The sequence below is a fragment of the Lottia gigantea genome (genome assembly GCF_000327385.1).
Source record: "Lottia gigantea unplaced genomic scaffold LOTGIsca_21, whole genome shotgun sequence".
In the NCBI taxonomy this organism is placed as follows: Eukaryota; Metazoa; Mollusca; class Gastropoda; family Lottiidae; genus Lottia; species Lottia gigantea.
In genome coordinates, this window is record NW_008708458.1 from 485,750 (window position 1) to 503,719 (window position 17,970).

The window sequence follows — 17,970 nt, forward strand, 5'->3', positions numbered from 1 at the left end:
TCTTTTACAGCACATGATATCACATATGTGTTAAATTGATATCCCTTTTTTCTTTTATTTGGTTTTTATTTGTATCTATGACATTACATTTATTTCTAGATGTAACCAAATTGCCTAATAAGTGACAATTCTGGTACAAAGTATGAATACAGTTCCACAAACCTCAACAAATGTAAATATTTCATCTAGGTTATGATAAATTTATATTTTTTTTAATGAAAGTATAATGGTTGTATTTAAATTGTGTTGTTAATGATTATGAAAATAAATTTATATTTATCTTGTTGAATTCTCATCAAAAGTGTTATTTTTCTGGTTTTAAGACAGTAATTAGTAAATATCAAATCAAATATTAATTTGTCATGGCTTTGTCGTTTTGAATTCATTTAAAAATTTATTTTTGCAATGGAGATGAATAGAATACGCTAATGTTCGATAAGAAAAAATAACATATTTGGATAATGATTTTAATTGCAATCATCTAAGGTGTTATTTATTTAGGCCTTTCTGTCAAATTATTCTCGAGAGTTTGGTGGCATCACATTTTCCAAAACACATTTCCTTATTTTACATTTTAAGATCAGAGATCTAGTGAAATTAGTATTCAAATCAATCAAATGAACCCAGTCTTTTTTCAACTCATTTTTATGTCAAGACTCCCCCACCCCTCCCTTTGGTAGCCCCTTTTTGAAATTGATTTATCCTTCAACCAAAAAGGATATAACTGCTATTCTCACATTTAACAATAGAAACAGTGTCTTATAATACATCTGCTGATATTAAAACAATTAACCGATTGAGGTGAAATTTGGTCAGAATACCCCGAATAGAGTCTAGAACATCATCAGGTGGAATTTTAGTGGATAAATAATTGAAATCGTAAAGAGATAGAATATTCCTCAAGAATTTGGAAATAGGAATAAGTTTGAGAAGAATTTGGAACATGATTACGTGACCAAAATGTCTAAGGCCAGTGCCTCTATAAGTTTGAAAAGTATATTCTTTAGCACCTACTCTCTGGCCACATTAAGTTCTAATTCATATTTTGGCTATCATTTTTGTATGAATTGAAATATTAATCTCCAAATATTGCTGAGAGTCATAATTGTCTTTGGGTTGATGAAAATGCCAACCATTGAAAACAAAATTATTTGAAACTATGATTTTACAGAGGGAGATTTTCACATGAAATTTCTCGGAGAGAAGTGTGTTCATTTCATGTGCAAAATTTTTCAAAACTTATATTCATGGACCCAAAGGCATTCTAAGACAATTGGTATGCACTTGAAAATCATATTTTGAATATTTGTGACATGAGAGAAAAAATTCAATTTAGAACTCAATGTGACCAGAGAGTAATACCAAAATTTGACAATATATTGATTTATTTGAACACATTTGAAAGCTCATTTTCACTGCATTTGAAGAGCACCTTGACTACCAAAATAGCTGATTGAGCTGGATATTATTTATCTATAACAGATGTTACAGGACATTTGATTATCTGTTCAATGATGAATTGCTTATGACCTTCACTTGAACCGACTGTACCGTATGAAACGTATAAATTCCTCAAACGACCTTGACTGTTCAGTATAACAGTATGGCGTCCCTATTTGCCCATGTTGAAGTCGCAGCACCGATCGAAGTGTTTGCTTTGACAGCAAAATACAATGAAGATAAATTTCAGGATAAAGTGAATTTAGGAGTTGGAGGTGAGTCTTTTATTTGTGAAGATCCTTCCTGTTTTATAATCATAGCAGATTACTTGCAAGAAACTCGTCACTTGAAGACTGCATGATATAACAATAGGGGAGAGTCGGGTGTTTTCGTACGGTTGTGATGCTGATATTTTCAAGCCGAAATCAAGGGAGTAATATTACGTTTTAGTAATAATAAGTAAACGCTACTTTATATACAATTCCCATGAAGAATTAATAATGTATGATATGATGTTTCAACTTTGCAGCAGTTCCTACAATATCAGACAGAGTATTTATATTTTTTTTGGCCCCATGTGCCATGTAATACTATAGGCCTAGTGCCAGTGTTAAGAGTGAAGAAGTTCCTAAAAACTTCTATGTAAAGCACTGGCCAAGGTCACAAATACCAATGCCAGTGGTGGGCTACTGGCGATTTCTTCTGGAGTTCTGGCAAATGCCTAAAGAACTATTGACCCTATGCCTAATGTGAAATTGTACTCCAAACGAATATATGACAAATGATATGATGATTTACATGGAAATATCAAATTAAAAATATTTTATATTTGTAATACCCCTGATACCGGTATGTTAATAGTTATGGGAAGACAATTTAGAGCTGATTACTAATGTTACCCTTGTGTGGCCTTGAAAGGAAGTCTATTTTCCTATTTTAAATTACAATTCTAGAAATATTAAAACAGAAAATGTAATGAAATCCTTTGTTTAAGATCATAAGAGTTACATGCTAAGGCTTTACAAAGGTTCACAAATTATATTAGAAGAGTTTTGAACATAACTTTCAACTTGTGTGTTGAATAAAATCTCCTTTTTCTGTCACTCAAACTTTCTGACTACACTGTTTAAACAACATGCATACCGCTACATAAATGTCATGGTTAGGTATCTGCCTCAAGTTTACTGATGAATATGATAGGAAATTTAATCCACTGTAGACCCTAGACTGATTATTATTAACCTTGATAAGCAAAATAATAAGACGGTTAAATTATGTAGTATCACTACCCTGTAATGGTGGATGTTATATATTATAAGATATAAGCTTTTATTATATAGGGTAAGCTTAATGTGAAGTTATTTATAATTGTGGACCTATCTCTGGTAATATCTTATCCCCATTCAAGAAATTCTTTGCTATGTCATGGTAGAGAATAAATAAACCAAGTACTATGTTACTAACGATCCGAACCACAAAACAAAACCTGTAATCCAAAACAAAATTTTGATGAAATATTGGTATATGTTGCAACTATGAACTAAGGAACTCTAGAAATGTATGATTATCGCATAATTCCTTTAAAAATATCTTAAACTAGGAATATATTTTCTTATTTCTATAGATGTCTTTTCTATATATGTCAGTGTATCAAGAAATCATAGAATTAGATTGGGGGGATTCTCATAGTTTAGATTATCTTTATGAATTTTAATAAGTAAGCTAACAGTTAATTTAAATGTTCCTGTGATAAGATACAGTACATTGAATTGAACATGATAATAAGGCATTAAGTCAGTCATTAGCTGTTGAATATAATTAATACTTTACTTCAGTATAGATAATACAACTATCCATATTTCCGTCACTTATTTCTCTGATAGAACTTTGAAATGGAAATGGATTTGAGGGCTGTCCCTGTAAGTATGCCACTTAGCTCTAATAATCTTTAAAACATCTTATGCTCAGTAGGCTACAGGACAATGATATTTTCTATGTTCGTTTTTAACCATGAATTGCCTATATAAACATTGCAGCATACAGAACAGATGAAGGTAAACCATGGGTTCTACCAGTTGTCAGACAAGCAGAGATCCAGATGGCAAATGATGCCACATTAAACCATGAGTACCTACCAGTGGCAGGCTTGCCAACATATAGAGAGGCTGCTGCTAGACTTCTCTTAGGGGAGGGGCATAAAGCATTAGTAGAGAACAGGGTAAGTCATAATCATAACATTAATAATATTTCCATTTAAAAAAAATAGGTGAAAAATCAGGCAATGTACAAATGTTCATAGGTTACTTAATTAATGTAACTATGTCGTTCAGAAAATATTTGACAAAAACTTAATGAGAAAATATCATAATGTACTTAATTAACTTGTTATTGTTAAAATATCAACCCTTAGTTGCAAATTGGTCAAAGGATAATTAATATTTGATATACCAAGTTAACACAATACTTATTGTAGTGTACATGTAGTGTAGCAAAGTCAAGTTTTTCTCAACTTTAAGGGATAGTAAAGAGGTTTTCTTAAATTTTTTATGTGTGTCAGGAAGACGGATAGAATAGATTTGCACCATTGTAATTTGCAGTCAGTCATCTGTGGTTCCTGTAATTCCATTTAAACTATCGCCTAAGCGTTTTATGATGTCACTATCGCAAAAGCTGTTATTGAAATATCAGGACCTTTGTGATAATATGTCATGCAAAACCTAGTTTACATGGAATTGAAAGAAACACTGACGTCTGATTTAAAATTAAATGATGTAAATCTATACTATCAGTGTCCCCAATTCACATAACATTTTGAAAACTGCTTTTCAATCCCATTAATGGCTGTGAAGAGTTTTATCTATCAGAAGAACTAGACCTAAAGTTTGTCAAAGACTCTAAAAGATAGTGATGTATGATAGAATTAGATTGGGAGAATCCTCATTGTTTAGATTATCTTTCTGAATTTTAATAAGTAAGCTAACAGTTAATTTAAATGTCCCTGTGATAAGATACAGTACATTGAATTGAACATGATAATAAGACATTAATTCAGTCATTAGCTGTTGAATATAATTAATACTGTACTTCAGTATAGATAATACAACTATCCATATTTCTATCACTAATTTCTCTGATCAAAAACGAGAATTATAAAAATATAATTTGAATTATTTATGATTTCTTTGAATTCTTTACTTCATTATAGATATTTCAAATATCACTCTTTTGATTGCTAATTTTTGTGATAAAAAAAATTAATTTTCTGTAGAATTTTTATACATGTATGAATAAATTATGCAAAAAAAAAGATAAAGCAACATCTGGCTTAAGTACTATTTAAAGAAATTACACACAGCCTGAAAAAAATGACATGACTTTTTTGCATGAAACATTTTTTTTTTTTTGTCTGTCATAAAATTTCAACAAATTAAACAATTACTGTAATCAACGAATCAACATGTGTGTCCAGAATGGTCTGTGTTTGAATGTTAAAATGATGACTCACATTTCTTGAGACTCTGGCATAGAAAAGATGTATATAGAAATAGAACGTGAAATTCCTAGGTTGAGGTTTTTTGAACAAATTATGAGATGTTAGTACATTTCTGGTACTTCTGAAGACTATTTACATACATTCAAGACCTAAATCAGCGCCCTGAAATGGTGAATCTAATCCTTTAACCATATTAATTTTCTTCTGTACAGGTAGAAGGTGTTCAGACATTAGGAGGAACAGGGGCTATCAGATTAGCAGCTGAGTTTTTAAAACAGTTTTTAAACAAATCTGTAGTTTATGTTTCAAAACCTACTTGGGGTAAGTATTGGTTCGCCAAACTTCACATTTTATTCGTTTCTTGCCATAATATTCTACTCCTTTGTCAACTTTGGCTTTCAATGTCTGTCAAATGCAAAATTTAATGATAACTCTGGTAATCATTTTACCAGGAAAATTTTGGCTTTTTTTGCTTCAAAAAACATTTTCTTTCAATAAGATTGAGTGAAGTTACAAGAAAATGAAATCTATACTTTATGCATATTACAATAACAAATCTGTTCATTGTTAAAATAGACCACGTCAATTGTCAAGCAATATTATACATATTGATTTATTTTAGTTATTATATCATTTCATAATGTTTTATATTTCTCTACTGACAGGAAATCATAAAGGTATATTTAAAGCTGCAGGGTATGCTAAAATAGAAGAGTATAGATATTGGGATGATGCTAATAGATGTCTGAATCTATCAGGCATGTTGGAAGATCTTAAGGTAATATAAAACTTTTATGAAGTTAAAAAAACATTTCAGATGAATCGAAGAATTAAAGTTAAATGTTTTCAGATCATTGATATTTAGTGGGCTTATTCTGATTCATCCTCACCAGGAATTAGAATCCGCAACTGTTATTTGTTTGATGTAACTTAGCAAATGACATCATTGTATAGATTCCAATGCTCTAATTGACTGTGCTACAGCCAGCCCTCAATTGTAAAGGATTGTTCTTGGCTCATGGTCATTATGTGATAAATTGGATGTAAAACACCATTTTCATATGTCATGTGAAATGGATAATTATGGTAGGTTTCTATCATTTCAGGGAGCACCAGAGAATGCTGTTGTGATATTACATACTTGTGCTCACAATCCAACTGGTACTGATCCTACACAAGACCAATGGAAGGAAATCATTCAAGTTTGTCAGGTATATTAATGGTCTAAAACTTTATAAAGAAAACTTGACTTGTACACCAAAGAGGAGGTTTTGAAGGAGGTTAAATGTATGCTCGTTTTACCATATTGCCTTAGGACAAAAAATTTTGTCAATTTCTTTTTTTAAATGTAAAATTGGATTAAAGCTTGTCAGCCTTCATAATGGTACATATAAAGGTACAAGTTAGTCTCAATGATTTTTATCTGCCCCTACATCACAATAAGCCAAAGTAAAGTGCAGAGCTCTTGGAATTACCATATCATGGTCTATTGTACCTTTAAAAGTCACAATTTCTTGTAGTCTTAATATTTACATAACCATAAAACAAACAAAAATGTGCAGAGCTCATGGAATATGACATCATAGTCTGTGGCCTTCACTTTGACACCTCTAAAGGTCATGAGTAAGGGTCTTGAATTGCACTAGGAAACTTTATTTTAACTTTAGTTCAAAAATAGAAATGTTCATGTACTATTTCAGGATAAAAAAATATTTATGTTGATGGACTGTGCTTATCAAGGCTTTGCTAGTGGTGATTTAGATAAAGATGCTTTTCCAGTACGATATATGGCTGAACAGGGTATAGAATTCTTCGTAGCTCAGTCCTTCTCTAAAAACTTTGGTTTATACAGTAAGTAAGAGATTTCTCAAAAAAGTATTACTTACATGGAAAATGTCTCAAAATAGTGGATTTGAAATTTTGTGTCCAATATAAAAGATTTTGGCAATGGCAGTTCTTTGTTATCAAATTAGAAATGGCAGTCTTGGTTTTTAAATCAGGTTATTTACTCACTGTCCAACTTAAAAAGGCCACGTCGGCTGAAACGTTTGGGAATAAAACTCATAAAAACTGTCATTAATATTGCTTTATATTACATGATGTATTGTATATGATTTTTAATATGATATTAATAATTTAACGTGTATTATTATGATATATACAATATGAATGATTTCATATGATGTAATATGTGATATTATTATATGATGTGATATATGATGTGATCTCATAATGTGATTGACATAATATGTATATATCATTTGATATGATGTGATATATAATATGTGATATATGATGTTATATTATGTAATATTGTATTGTATATTGTATAATATATTTTATGTGATGTGATTTGATACTATATATAATATATGTGATAAGCTATTATAATATATGTGATAAGCTATTATAATTATGTGATAAGCTATTATAATATATGTGATAAGCAATTATAATTATGTGATAAGCAATTATAATTATATGATAAGGTATTATAATATATGTGATAAGCTATTATAATATATGTGATAAGCTATTATAATTATGTGATAAGTATAACTTGTAGATGAAAGAATTGGTAATTTAGCTATGATAACCAACAATCCTGATATGAAATTACGAGTGAGAACACAGTGTGAATTGATAGTCAGAAAGATCTGGTCTAATCCATCAAATCATGGTGCCAGAATAGTAGCTACAGTACTCAATAATCAGGCTTATTATGAAGAATGGTGAGTATGTTTGTCAAAATTCTCCAAATCCAAATCAAAGTCTTCTAGCCTAGGTAGACATTTGCTGTATTTGCTATTGTACAATCCAATCAAATCACTACATTTTTTGATGCAAGAAAGGTAGCAGTCAAGATGAAGTTTGTTATAGCTTGACAATGTTAAGATGAGGTAGACATGAAATGAGTGCAATAGCTGATAATGCATGAATGAGAAAATCAACAAAGCAATGAATGAATAAAAATATTAAGATACTGAAGAACCCAATTGCAGAATGGCATCAGGTGTTCTGGAAGCAATGCCATGAATGCTACATTGCCACGATACTTTTTATGGTTAACATTTAATACTTACTGAAAAACATTCGTATCAGTTGTCTGAAGATCACATATTGTGAAACTGTGAGTAACAATATGTTTCAGGTTCTGTTTTAATATATCTAGAATTAAAACTAAATAAATCTTTTTTTCTCTGCATAAATTGGTTACATTGTTGTAGGAAACAACAAGTGAAGACAATGGCTAACAGAATCCAGCTAATGAGACAGTTACTGTACGAGAAACTCCGTTCTCTAGGAACACCTGGTACTTGGGAACATATTATTAAACAAATTGGTATGTTCAGTTTCACTGGACTTTCAGGTAAGTGATATCATTTATTTCTTTGATTTGATTTCTTTAAAGTTACACAGATCTGAATATCCTTGACATTATTTTAATAGAAAATTTGAATCAAGTAAAGTGTGCCCACATTAACTGCAGAAACAAGATACAAGGGAGATAACATGGTAGTCAGTGTTTTATTTGTGTAGTGTATAGTCTAGTGACTAATTGGGTACAAGTAGCAACACAATTGTAATTTTCTCTAGTGCAAGAAAAAAGATTTCCACGATCACTGCATTGAGAGTATCAGCTCTAAATCTGTACCTACATCATACCTATCTAAATTATCATCCTTTTTAAAATGGTAAAATTGAGACTTTTATGACAGCAACTTACATTAACCCAGCCTTCTGTACTTTATTACAATCTGATTTCTTACAAAAATGATTTTGGATAATACTGCAATTGATTTCATTTCATTTAATGTATAATAGTAAACATTCACTGATAATTGTATTTGTTTATTTACAGTGCGTCAAGTAGAACATATGATAAATCACCACCATATATATTTATTGAAAGAAGGACGTATCAATATGTGTGCATTAACTACTAAAAACGTGGAATATGTTGCCAATGCTATAAATGATAGTGTCAAATCCTTCCCTGAAGATCCTAAACTTTAAATATTACTCAATTAGTATTCTGTCGTTCAAATCCATATTTTGATGTTAAGTTAAATCTGAGCTCAGTTTCATGAAATTTTGACTTAAATAAATCCATATTTTAGAAATACAGCAATTTGATTGGTTAAAAATCATCGATTTAATATCAATATCAGTGATTGACCAATCAGATGACTGGAACATAATCAATTGATATTCTGATTTCGTGAAACTGGTCCCAGAACTACTATTATAATTCTATATTATAACCACAGGGTTTGGTATATTATAGCTTTTCTTTTCAAATTTATTGCAAAAGTTATGAATTTTCATGATCAGTATAAGGGACACTAAAAACGAAAGCTGGACATGAAACTTGTGGTAAGCACAACAAATCTTATGCAATTTTTCTTCAGCAACATTTTTATGTTTACTAGTGTTGTAGAGATATTGTAAAATGTTGATCTTAGATCAGAAATTGAAATGACTCTTAAAAAAATTGTTAGTGTTTGAATTAATATGAATATATTTTTGGTTATTCAATAATTATGAAAGATCTTATTAGTTTTTTATTCGAATTCTTGTGAAAATAAATACCATTTATTTCTTGTTTCCTAATGTTAATAACCTAAATAATAAGTATTTTAAATAATTCAAATTTTAATTTGCTTGTTTACAAGTCTGTTACAATTTCTAGACACTTTGTTAATATAGTTTTTATATTTTGCTTGTTATATACATAGTTTTGTTCGAGTATTTTAGTTAAGAACAATAAAAACTGGATCAAAGATGCTGAATTTTAGATTTGCTTTGCTTTAATGTAGCAAAATGTTAAGAATTGTTCATTCATTTTAACAGTTGATAAAATATATTATGTAACTCCCAATTATAAGAGACTGTAAAATTTGACAAATTAAATTCTCTTCATTTTACTTGGGTCACATTGGGTCATAAGATTTTTATTGAACCATTGAAAAGACCATATTATTCTGAAAAGTAATACAGGTATTCTTATGTTATATAGCTGTCTATGAATTATAAAGATACTCACTGTTGTTTTATAAATTGAATTATGTTGCCAATGATAGTCATAGTTATCTCTTGTGATATTGAAGGGTATTTAATGATTTTCAACAGAATAATTGCAACTTTAGAGTTTTTGAGCTTGAGATTATCATGTGCATATGTTTAATGTTTATCATTTTTGGACTGAGACTTTAAAGAAAAGTGGCAGAATGATTGCTTGCTATACTTGCTAGACATGGCAACTGATAAATACACATAAAATACCATGAATATATGGAATACACCAAAAATTATATCATTAGCTTTTATTTCCCTGAGCACTAAAATGCCATGAATATATGGAATACACCAAAAATGATATTAGCTTTTATTTCCCTGAGCATTATTCTGTATAATGCAGTCAAGATTTTAAGTTGCAAAGCTCTTTCTTTGAAAATCATTAAATATTCAATTAAAGTAAGCATTATTATACTTATGATTTTTTAGTTGCTTTGTATTAATATAAAGATGGTGGATATGATAGTTATAAATGTACTCTTAATGTGAAAGTCGAGGCTTCATCAGGCAGAAATCCTTTAGGCCAAAAACTGGTAGCATTTCTTTGCCCCTTATGATTTTGGCCTCCTATACCCAAGCTTTGTCACTGTATTAAAGGAAATATATATTATGCTTAATTTATAGCTAGATTCCCAAAGACCCATTTTAATAAATTACATGAAGCATTAATCCTTGTTTATCACAGTAAGACATAAAACTCTATTTATTTTGTTTCTTTATTTATAATAGAGAAGAAATATTGAAAGGTTTCAAGACAGAACATCAAGACAACAAGTTTTTTCCTATGATTTACTAAGTGAAGTCATCAAATGCTTTTTACTATTATAAATTTGTTGTAGAAACCTCCTAGACTGTGTTTGGATAAATTTTATGAGTTTATTTTCTGTAGAACAATGATTCATTACATGATACTCTGTATGATTTTTTTTTGTTGATGTGGGATTGAGTCTATACATTTTCGTTTATCCAAGTCACCCCCTCTAACGTCCCTACCCCTTATTGGGATCTGAAACAATTACTGAAATGGCACATAACAAATTCAATATATGAAATGCTCATAGAGAGCTTAACCATGTGGGAAAATTGTATTGATCATCGTATTTGAGACCATGTGAAGAGATATTGTTAGATATTGGATGATTTGAGTACCGTATAATTGCGATCATAATGCGCACCATTCTTACTCCCAATTAGATCTAGAAATATTTAATATCTGTGAATCAATTTGAACCATTGATCATCGTATTTGAGACCAGGTGAAGAGATATTGTTAGATATTGGATGATTTGAGTACCGTATAATTGCGATCATAATGCGCACCATTCTTACTCCTAATTTATTCGGTAATTAGATCTAGAAAAATGTAATAAAGCTTGTAAGTATTTTGTCCACATCTTTAGAAAAATAGTATTGTATTGTATTTGGAATTGTCTTTAAATGTCTCAAATATGGAAAAACAACAGAAGAGAAAGAAAATCTTTTCATAGCTCTGACCATGCATTTTCCGAGAATCATCTTTCCACAGACTTTTCACAATGACCTTTTTCGAAAATATTTTTCCCATATTGGGTAGATTAACCTTTAGCTCACACTTTATGCCACATATTGAAATACAGCCAAAGTTTTCCTTATCCTTTTAAGATGAATCAACATAAGTAGACTCTTCCATGAACTTAAAAGATGAAATTAGTTATAAGTGGTTTCTTCCGTGTCCTTAAAATAACTGACGTTGTCTTCTTCTATTCTTTTAAAGGAATACTACCTCCTATAACGAACATCAAACTTGGTCAATGTCAGTTGGACTTACGAGGGTGCCATGACGAAAGAACAGAATCTCGAATTCTCGATATGTGATGGTATATCCATTAAACTATATAATTATTGAAACACGCTGCTAACTATGTTTCGAAATCAAAATTACTTAAACTTTATTGAATAATTACTTTTATGAGTTTTATGACTTTATTTGAATATAGAGGGATTCTGTTGCATAGTTATAACACGAGGTAAGTCCAAAGATGAACAAAGACTTATTTTGGCGAAGTTAAAAAATTTCATTTTTTCGGTCATACGAAAGTATATCTTTGAAGGCATATAGTCTTCTAAAGATTCGGTTAACCATCTGATAGAGTTGTACGCTTACCATGGCATTAAAAAAAAAATGCTTCAAGTTTAATGTGGTCTTTATATTTGAAACCTTAAAACAGCTCTGCTGTCATTCCATAAAGTTATTTATGTATGGAAGTTATTTTTGGGGTATACGATCAAACATCAATGTCCATCTGACATCAGCTGCAAGACGCCTGGGTTTCTCTATTAGGAATAACAATAGGATTAGTACTCGGTAATTATTCTCAAAATTAAATGACATCTAAGATGCAGAATGAATATGAGCAATAGATAATTAACAAATTAGCCGTAGGCGATTAAAACAGAATATCAACAGCATTATTATGCATGTAACAATACTTGTCATTTCTGTTAACATAATGTGGATATAAACTGACAAGAAGTCGTAAAACTTGTTTAACCACCCTTTTCTATACAATGTATTTAACATGGGCCTAATATGGTTCAGTATAATGAACATTCAACACTTTCCTCCTCATTTCAAAGCAAGAAAAATAATTTTCCTGTGTTTACTTTCACTACTTTTGACTTAAATTTTGAGAAGTTTTTCACATTTCTAAAGTAACGAAAGTTTAATTTGTCACGAATTGTCAATACTGGCGACTCTCTTACCACGATAGCCGTCGGTTTAACTCGAGATTAGAATAGTTTAAAATATTGTATTGTTTTAAATATGTTTGTAGCCAGTATAATAATTTAAAGTTACATTTTTGTGATGGATGGTTACAAGTATGTGGTAAACCGGAGATAGGATATTTAATAAGCATGTGCATATCTATGGATTATTGAAGCAAAGAAGGTGATAATGCATAACCTGAGTATCTGAAGGGTAAATATGAAAATATTCATGCAAATTTAAAGATAATCATCAGTTATAGTTTGCAAGGATAAACCGAGATATCTGCGCTAATATTGAATTCCAAAGGGCTTTTAAACAGATACAGGTGTCATTTCAAATGAGATTTTAAACTTCCTCCTGTGTGTTTAAAAAGCTTAGTTATGACACCGATGAAGGTATGTTTATAGATCTTCAATTATGTTATGTTTATGTTATGTTGCATTCGGTTATCACATCGATATATATTTCTAAATCACCATGCATCACTTGCAAAAGTTTTTAGCTTCTGTAGGTTATGCTGTAACGTCACGAAAGAATTTCCATTTAAAAGCAGTAAAATTCATTTGCTCATAAGATTGTCGGAATCCTTCATTTTTAAGCTTTCTTTGTATGGTGAACATTCACTGCCGAGAATTGTCACTACAACGTGAATTTTGTCATTATGTAAAGAAATAGATATAAATATCTATAATTCTATAAAAACTCCTGATAGGTTATCTACCTAAAATCCAGGAGACGATAACGATCTTATAGAAGTAAAAATGAGAAATATCTCTAACCGACTTGAGAAATTATCTAACAGTTATTACCAAACCCAATAAACTAACAAAGGATTGAATCCAAGTGCTCTCCAACGCATGTTTTACATTTTACTCGTTATTGAAAATTACCTGGTGGATCTAACATTTACTACGGTGAGCAAAAATTTGCTATGCTGAAGATATGTTTCAAATATCATCATAAAAATGTCTGCAAGATACTGTTATGAAACTTTTATAAGACCCCACACTGCTGATATGATTCAGGTAGACATTATAAAGATGTCTGGAAGACTCTATACTGCTGATATGATTCAAGGAGATATGTTAAAGATGTCTATAAGACTCCATACAGCTCATACGATTCAGGTAGACACTATAAAGATGTCTATAAGACCCCACACTGCTAATATATGATTCAGGTAGACATTAAAAAGATGTCTTTAAGACCCCACACTGCTGATATGATTCAGGTAGACATTAGAAAGATGTCTATTAGACTCCATACTGCTGATATGATTCAAGTAGACATTATAAAGATGTCTATAAGACCCCACACTGCTGATATGATTCAGGTAGACATTATAAAGATGTCTAGAAGACTCTTTACTGCTGATATGATTCAAGGAGATATGATAAAGGTGTCTATAAGACTCCATACTGCTGATACGATTCATGTAGACATTAAAAAGATTTCTATAAGACCCAACACTGCTGATTTATGTAGACATTGTAAGAATGTCTATAAGACTCCATACTGCTGATATGATTCAAGTAGACATGATAAAGATGTCTACAGAACCCCACTCAAGGAATTGTATGTAAATGAAAATAATAACGGTAGGATACGCTTACTCTTACTGAACACCCCTTGTGACATGTCATGATAATATGTTATCTTAGTTTTTGTTGATACAAAATTTCTTACATGCTTGTTGCTGAAATAGCATATTAATAGTGCTGACACCACGAGGGAATACGCTCGATTCTGTTTGGAAAAATCAATATTTGTTATTGACTCTTTTGATATTGCATGAGAACGACAACAATAGGCAGCTTAACCGGGGCAGTACTTTAAACAACAATTGTGTTAGTCAAATAATTATGGATAAACTTTATTGAAATAGTTATTTTTTCTGGTAAGGTTATTTAATTCTTCGAGTTTAGGACCGAGCAACAGGCTTGAAATACTGTTAGTATTTTATAAAATTATAGATACGAGTTGCTCCGTATGGATAAACAGTTTTGTTACCATGGTCTCAAGAAAACATATATTTATAAAAATAGATACGGGTATTTTAACTTCAAGTTTTATATTATATTATCAACAGAAAGATCATATATGAATTTATCAACAGAAAGTAAGCAAATAGGCGAAAGGCTAAAAAAAATTACCTTAGATGAAGTCACTCCTTTCATGTAAACAGCATGTGACTGACAGGATAAGAAAGATTGCATTTAGGATCTTAGAACGCTTTCTATATAGCAGATATTATGATATATTAATTTATATAGAGACGTAAATGATATACCTTTTAGAGGCATAGCTTGAATGTGCATTGTGTTGAGACAAAAATGTAAAATAGGACTGTCATACCTATTTTATAAGATTTGTAGAACCCACACGAAATGGCTCTTACTTGGAAAAACACACGAACGTAGTTCACAGCCATTTTGAATCTCTTCCTCGACTTATTAAGTCGAATTTTTACGGCGGGGAGCAAGCTATTAATGTTATCGTTTTCTCCCTGATTTGCACGTGCTCAATGACATAATCTTATTCGGAAAGCAATGGATGCTTCACTATAACCAGGGTTTGTACAATATTTTGGTATTGTATAGTCTATATCGACCTTAGAATTGAATATTGTCGACATTAGTTCTATCTCATATCACTGGCCAATACCTGCCACACATCTTCACAAAAGCGAATATAGCCAGTCAGAGACTTCGAATAACAGTTAAATCCACAGCGATGAAAGGTAACTAATGGCCTATCAGACTTTGGAATTGTGAAGATGCCTGCAAGCCTTCCTTACATGACATATATGTTGAAATGAAGGCCTGTTATGATGCTAATTAAATTGTTCAAATAAGGAAAGATGGACGAATTTCCTTGTTATAGTAGGCTATTAGTAATAAATAAATCAAATAATAATATACTAACGAGCCGAACTGCAAAACGAAAACAGAAATCCAACCAGCTAATGCACTTTTCACATGAGGAAGTTTATCATAAGTGAATAAGTATTTTAAATTGATCTTTTAGATAGCATAACTGGTGATTTTTATTTTGCTCGATGCTCGATGACAATGACAGTTTTGAACTGAAAATGTGCTTTAAATTGCAACCATTTCTTTTTCAAAAAACACAATTTTATACCTTTTTTTGGTAGTGTAATCAACACCAGATTTCCTGTAGAGAGCACCATATAATTTATATTTCTTAAAGGAATTATAAAAAGGATTTTTATTTGCACCATTTCAATTTTCAGTCTGACGTCTGTGGTTGCTGCAATTCCATTAAAACTAAGTGTTCGATGACGTCACTAATCGCCTTAAAGTTAAGGGCCTTAAGTGATATTATGCCGCATATTATGCCGTGATTAATGACGTTATTAAAAACTTATTTTTGTGGAACTGCAGAAACCACAGACGTCTGACTGAAAATTGAAATGGTTCAAATTGATGCTATCAGTGTCTCCGAAATATATATTTTGATTTAAAATCCCTTTAAACGTTAGCCTACATTGAACATATTTATCAATAGCATTTAGACTGGTTTAAACGGGCGCTCAGTAGAGCATGAAACTTTTATGTTAGCTCTACGCTATACGTTTTGGCCTATGATATATTATTTATGTAACACAATACAAAATACGTTTTATTATATCTGTTTGATTCGTGTAGGTGTATAACTTAAAACCTGCCTAACCAGGATGTTTTATAGACCTATGCGTTTCTATATATTTGAACTTATTATTTCTTCCGCGTTTACTAATAAATATGAAATTGGAATAGACGACGGCTTGCCAGAAATATGCAGTAAGTGTTTTGGTAATTTTCTTAAGGATCACGGGCTTGAATTTGGGATATATCTAATCTAATCAATCAGCGACCTAGTTACGGGGTATGTTTAGTGTGAGTCTCAATATTTATAAAATGGATTCAGTATAGGGAATATTGTCTAGGCCTATGTATGTCATAGGATGCGCTAATTTCAATAAATCTTTAAATTTGGTCAAAGGTGTGTCAATATATGCGAGCTTCCCTCAGAAACTCTCATATTGCAAAATTTGGTTCACTCTTAACAACAGAATGAACACATCAGGTACAACAATATTTGACATGTATAGTGTGAGAGTCAACATTCTCTCCTAGCGAGGTCTTTTGAACGATATCATCCATGATATAAAAGGTAATAGTTAATTGCATATTTATGGATACTAATTTTTGGAGATTTATCAGATTATGTAAGGACCCTGTTATGTTATTTATGACACCAGGTATATATCTACTGATGAATATAATATGGTCTTATTGCCCAAGTTTAAAATGCTATGTTCATTCTAAGACGTAGTATTCCTTTAAACTACCTCATTCAAAACCCTAATCAATCTCCAAGTTAAAACAGGTAGGCCTATCAATTTGACAAGAAGAATGAATAAAGTGAATATGACGTCGTGGTCAATTATATAAAGGAATTTAATTTTCGTTAGTGGCTATTTTTATATATATGATGCCCCCCTCCAGTCAAAAACTAGTGGGGGACACTAGGATCGCCGCCCCTGAAAGAAACAATCATAATATAGCAACTGTGTTTATTTTCTAGGCCTATTCACAGTCCAGTTTTATAAGTTTTCAAATGATCTGGAAGTATTTGCCTGAAAAAAAATCAAAATATACCAGTAGCCTATGTTTCCAGAAGTTTTACCGATCTCTGTCCCAGAATGTCATTGACAATTTGGCGTACACAGCATTGTATGCCTTGTTGAAAAGTAATTTGATTTCGGATGTTGCAATAATTATGAATAGATAGACATAGACTTTGAATTACGGAAACCTACATATATTACCATCTCTTATATAAAATTTTAAAGCTTGTTGGTCATAATTTTCATCCTTTCTAACACAATATTTGTACATGTAGGCTATATATAAATCAAAACTTTTATAAGGGACACAGGCTGAAATAGATCTTTTATCTGAAGATTATACACCATGAACACTAGGCCCTGTTTTAATATTACTTAATCATTTATATAAATATACAAAAACCCATGACACTTTGGAAAGTTTCTAATATATGTGGTTCTTTTATTCCCTAATCTACTTCCTCTTCTTATGCAGGGTATGTGACGTTTTACACACATTATATTCCAGCTTATATAAGCCCATATTTCCTTTCAAGTGGGGTGACACCCTATGTGTATCTTCCTGGTTTGGGTTTC

At 31.0% G+C, this 17,970-nt stretch overlaps 1 protein-coding gene across 1 annotated transcript; it reads left to right on the forward strand.

Annotated features, from left to right (window-relative positions):
* Positions 1–1,599: 1,599 nt before the first annotated feature.
* LOTGIDRAFT_231665 (hypothetical protein) lies at positions 1,600–8,950 on the forward strand (the record flags this gene model as incomplete). The annotated part of the gene is made up of 9 exons (XM_009054083.1): positions 1,600–1,715; positions 3,477–3,658; positions 5,146–5,254; positions 5,599–5,711; positions 6,040–6,144; positions 6,634–6,784; positions 7,500–7,665; positions 8,161–8,303; positions 8,796–8,950. Exons 1-9 carry the CDS (start codon positions 1,604–1,606, stop codon positions 8,948–8,950), a joined length of 1,236 nt encoding a protein of 411 aa, XP_009052331.1. The 5' UTR covers positions 1,600–1,603.
* Between the last annotated feature and the right edge of the window lie 9,020 nt (positions 8,951–17,970).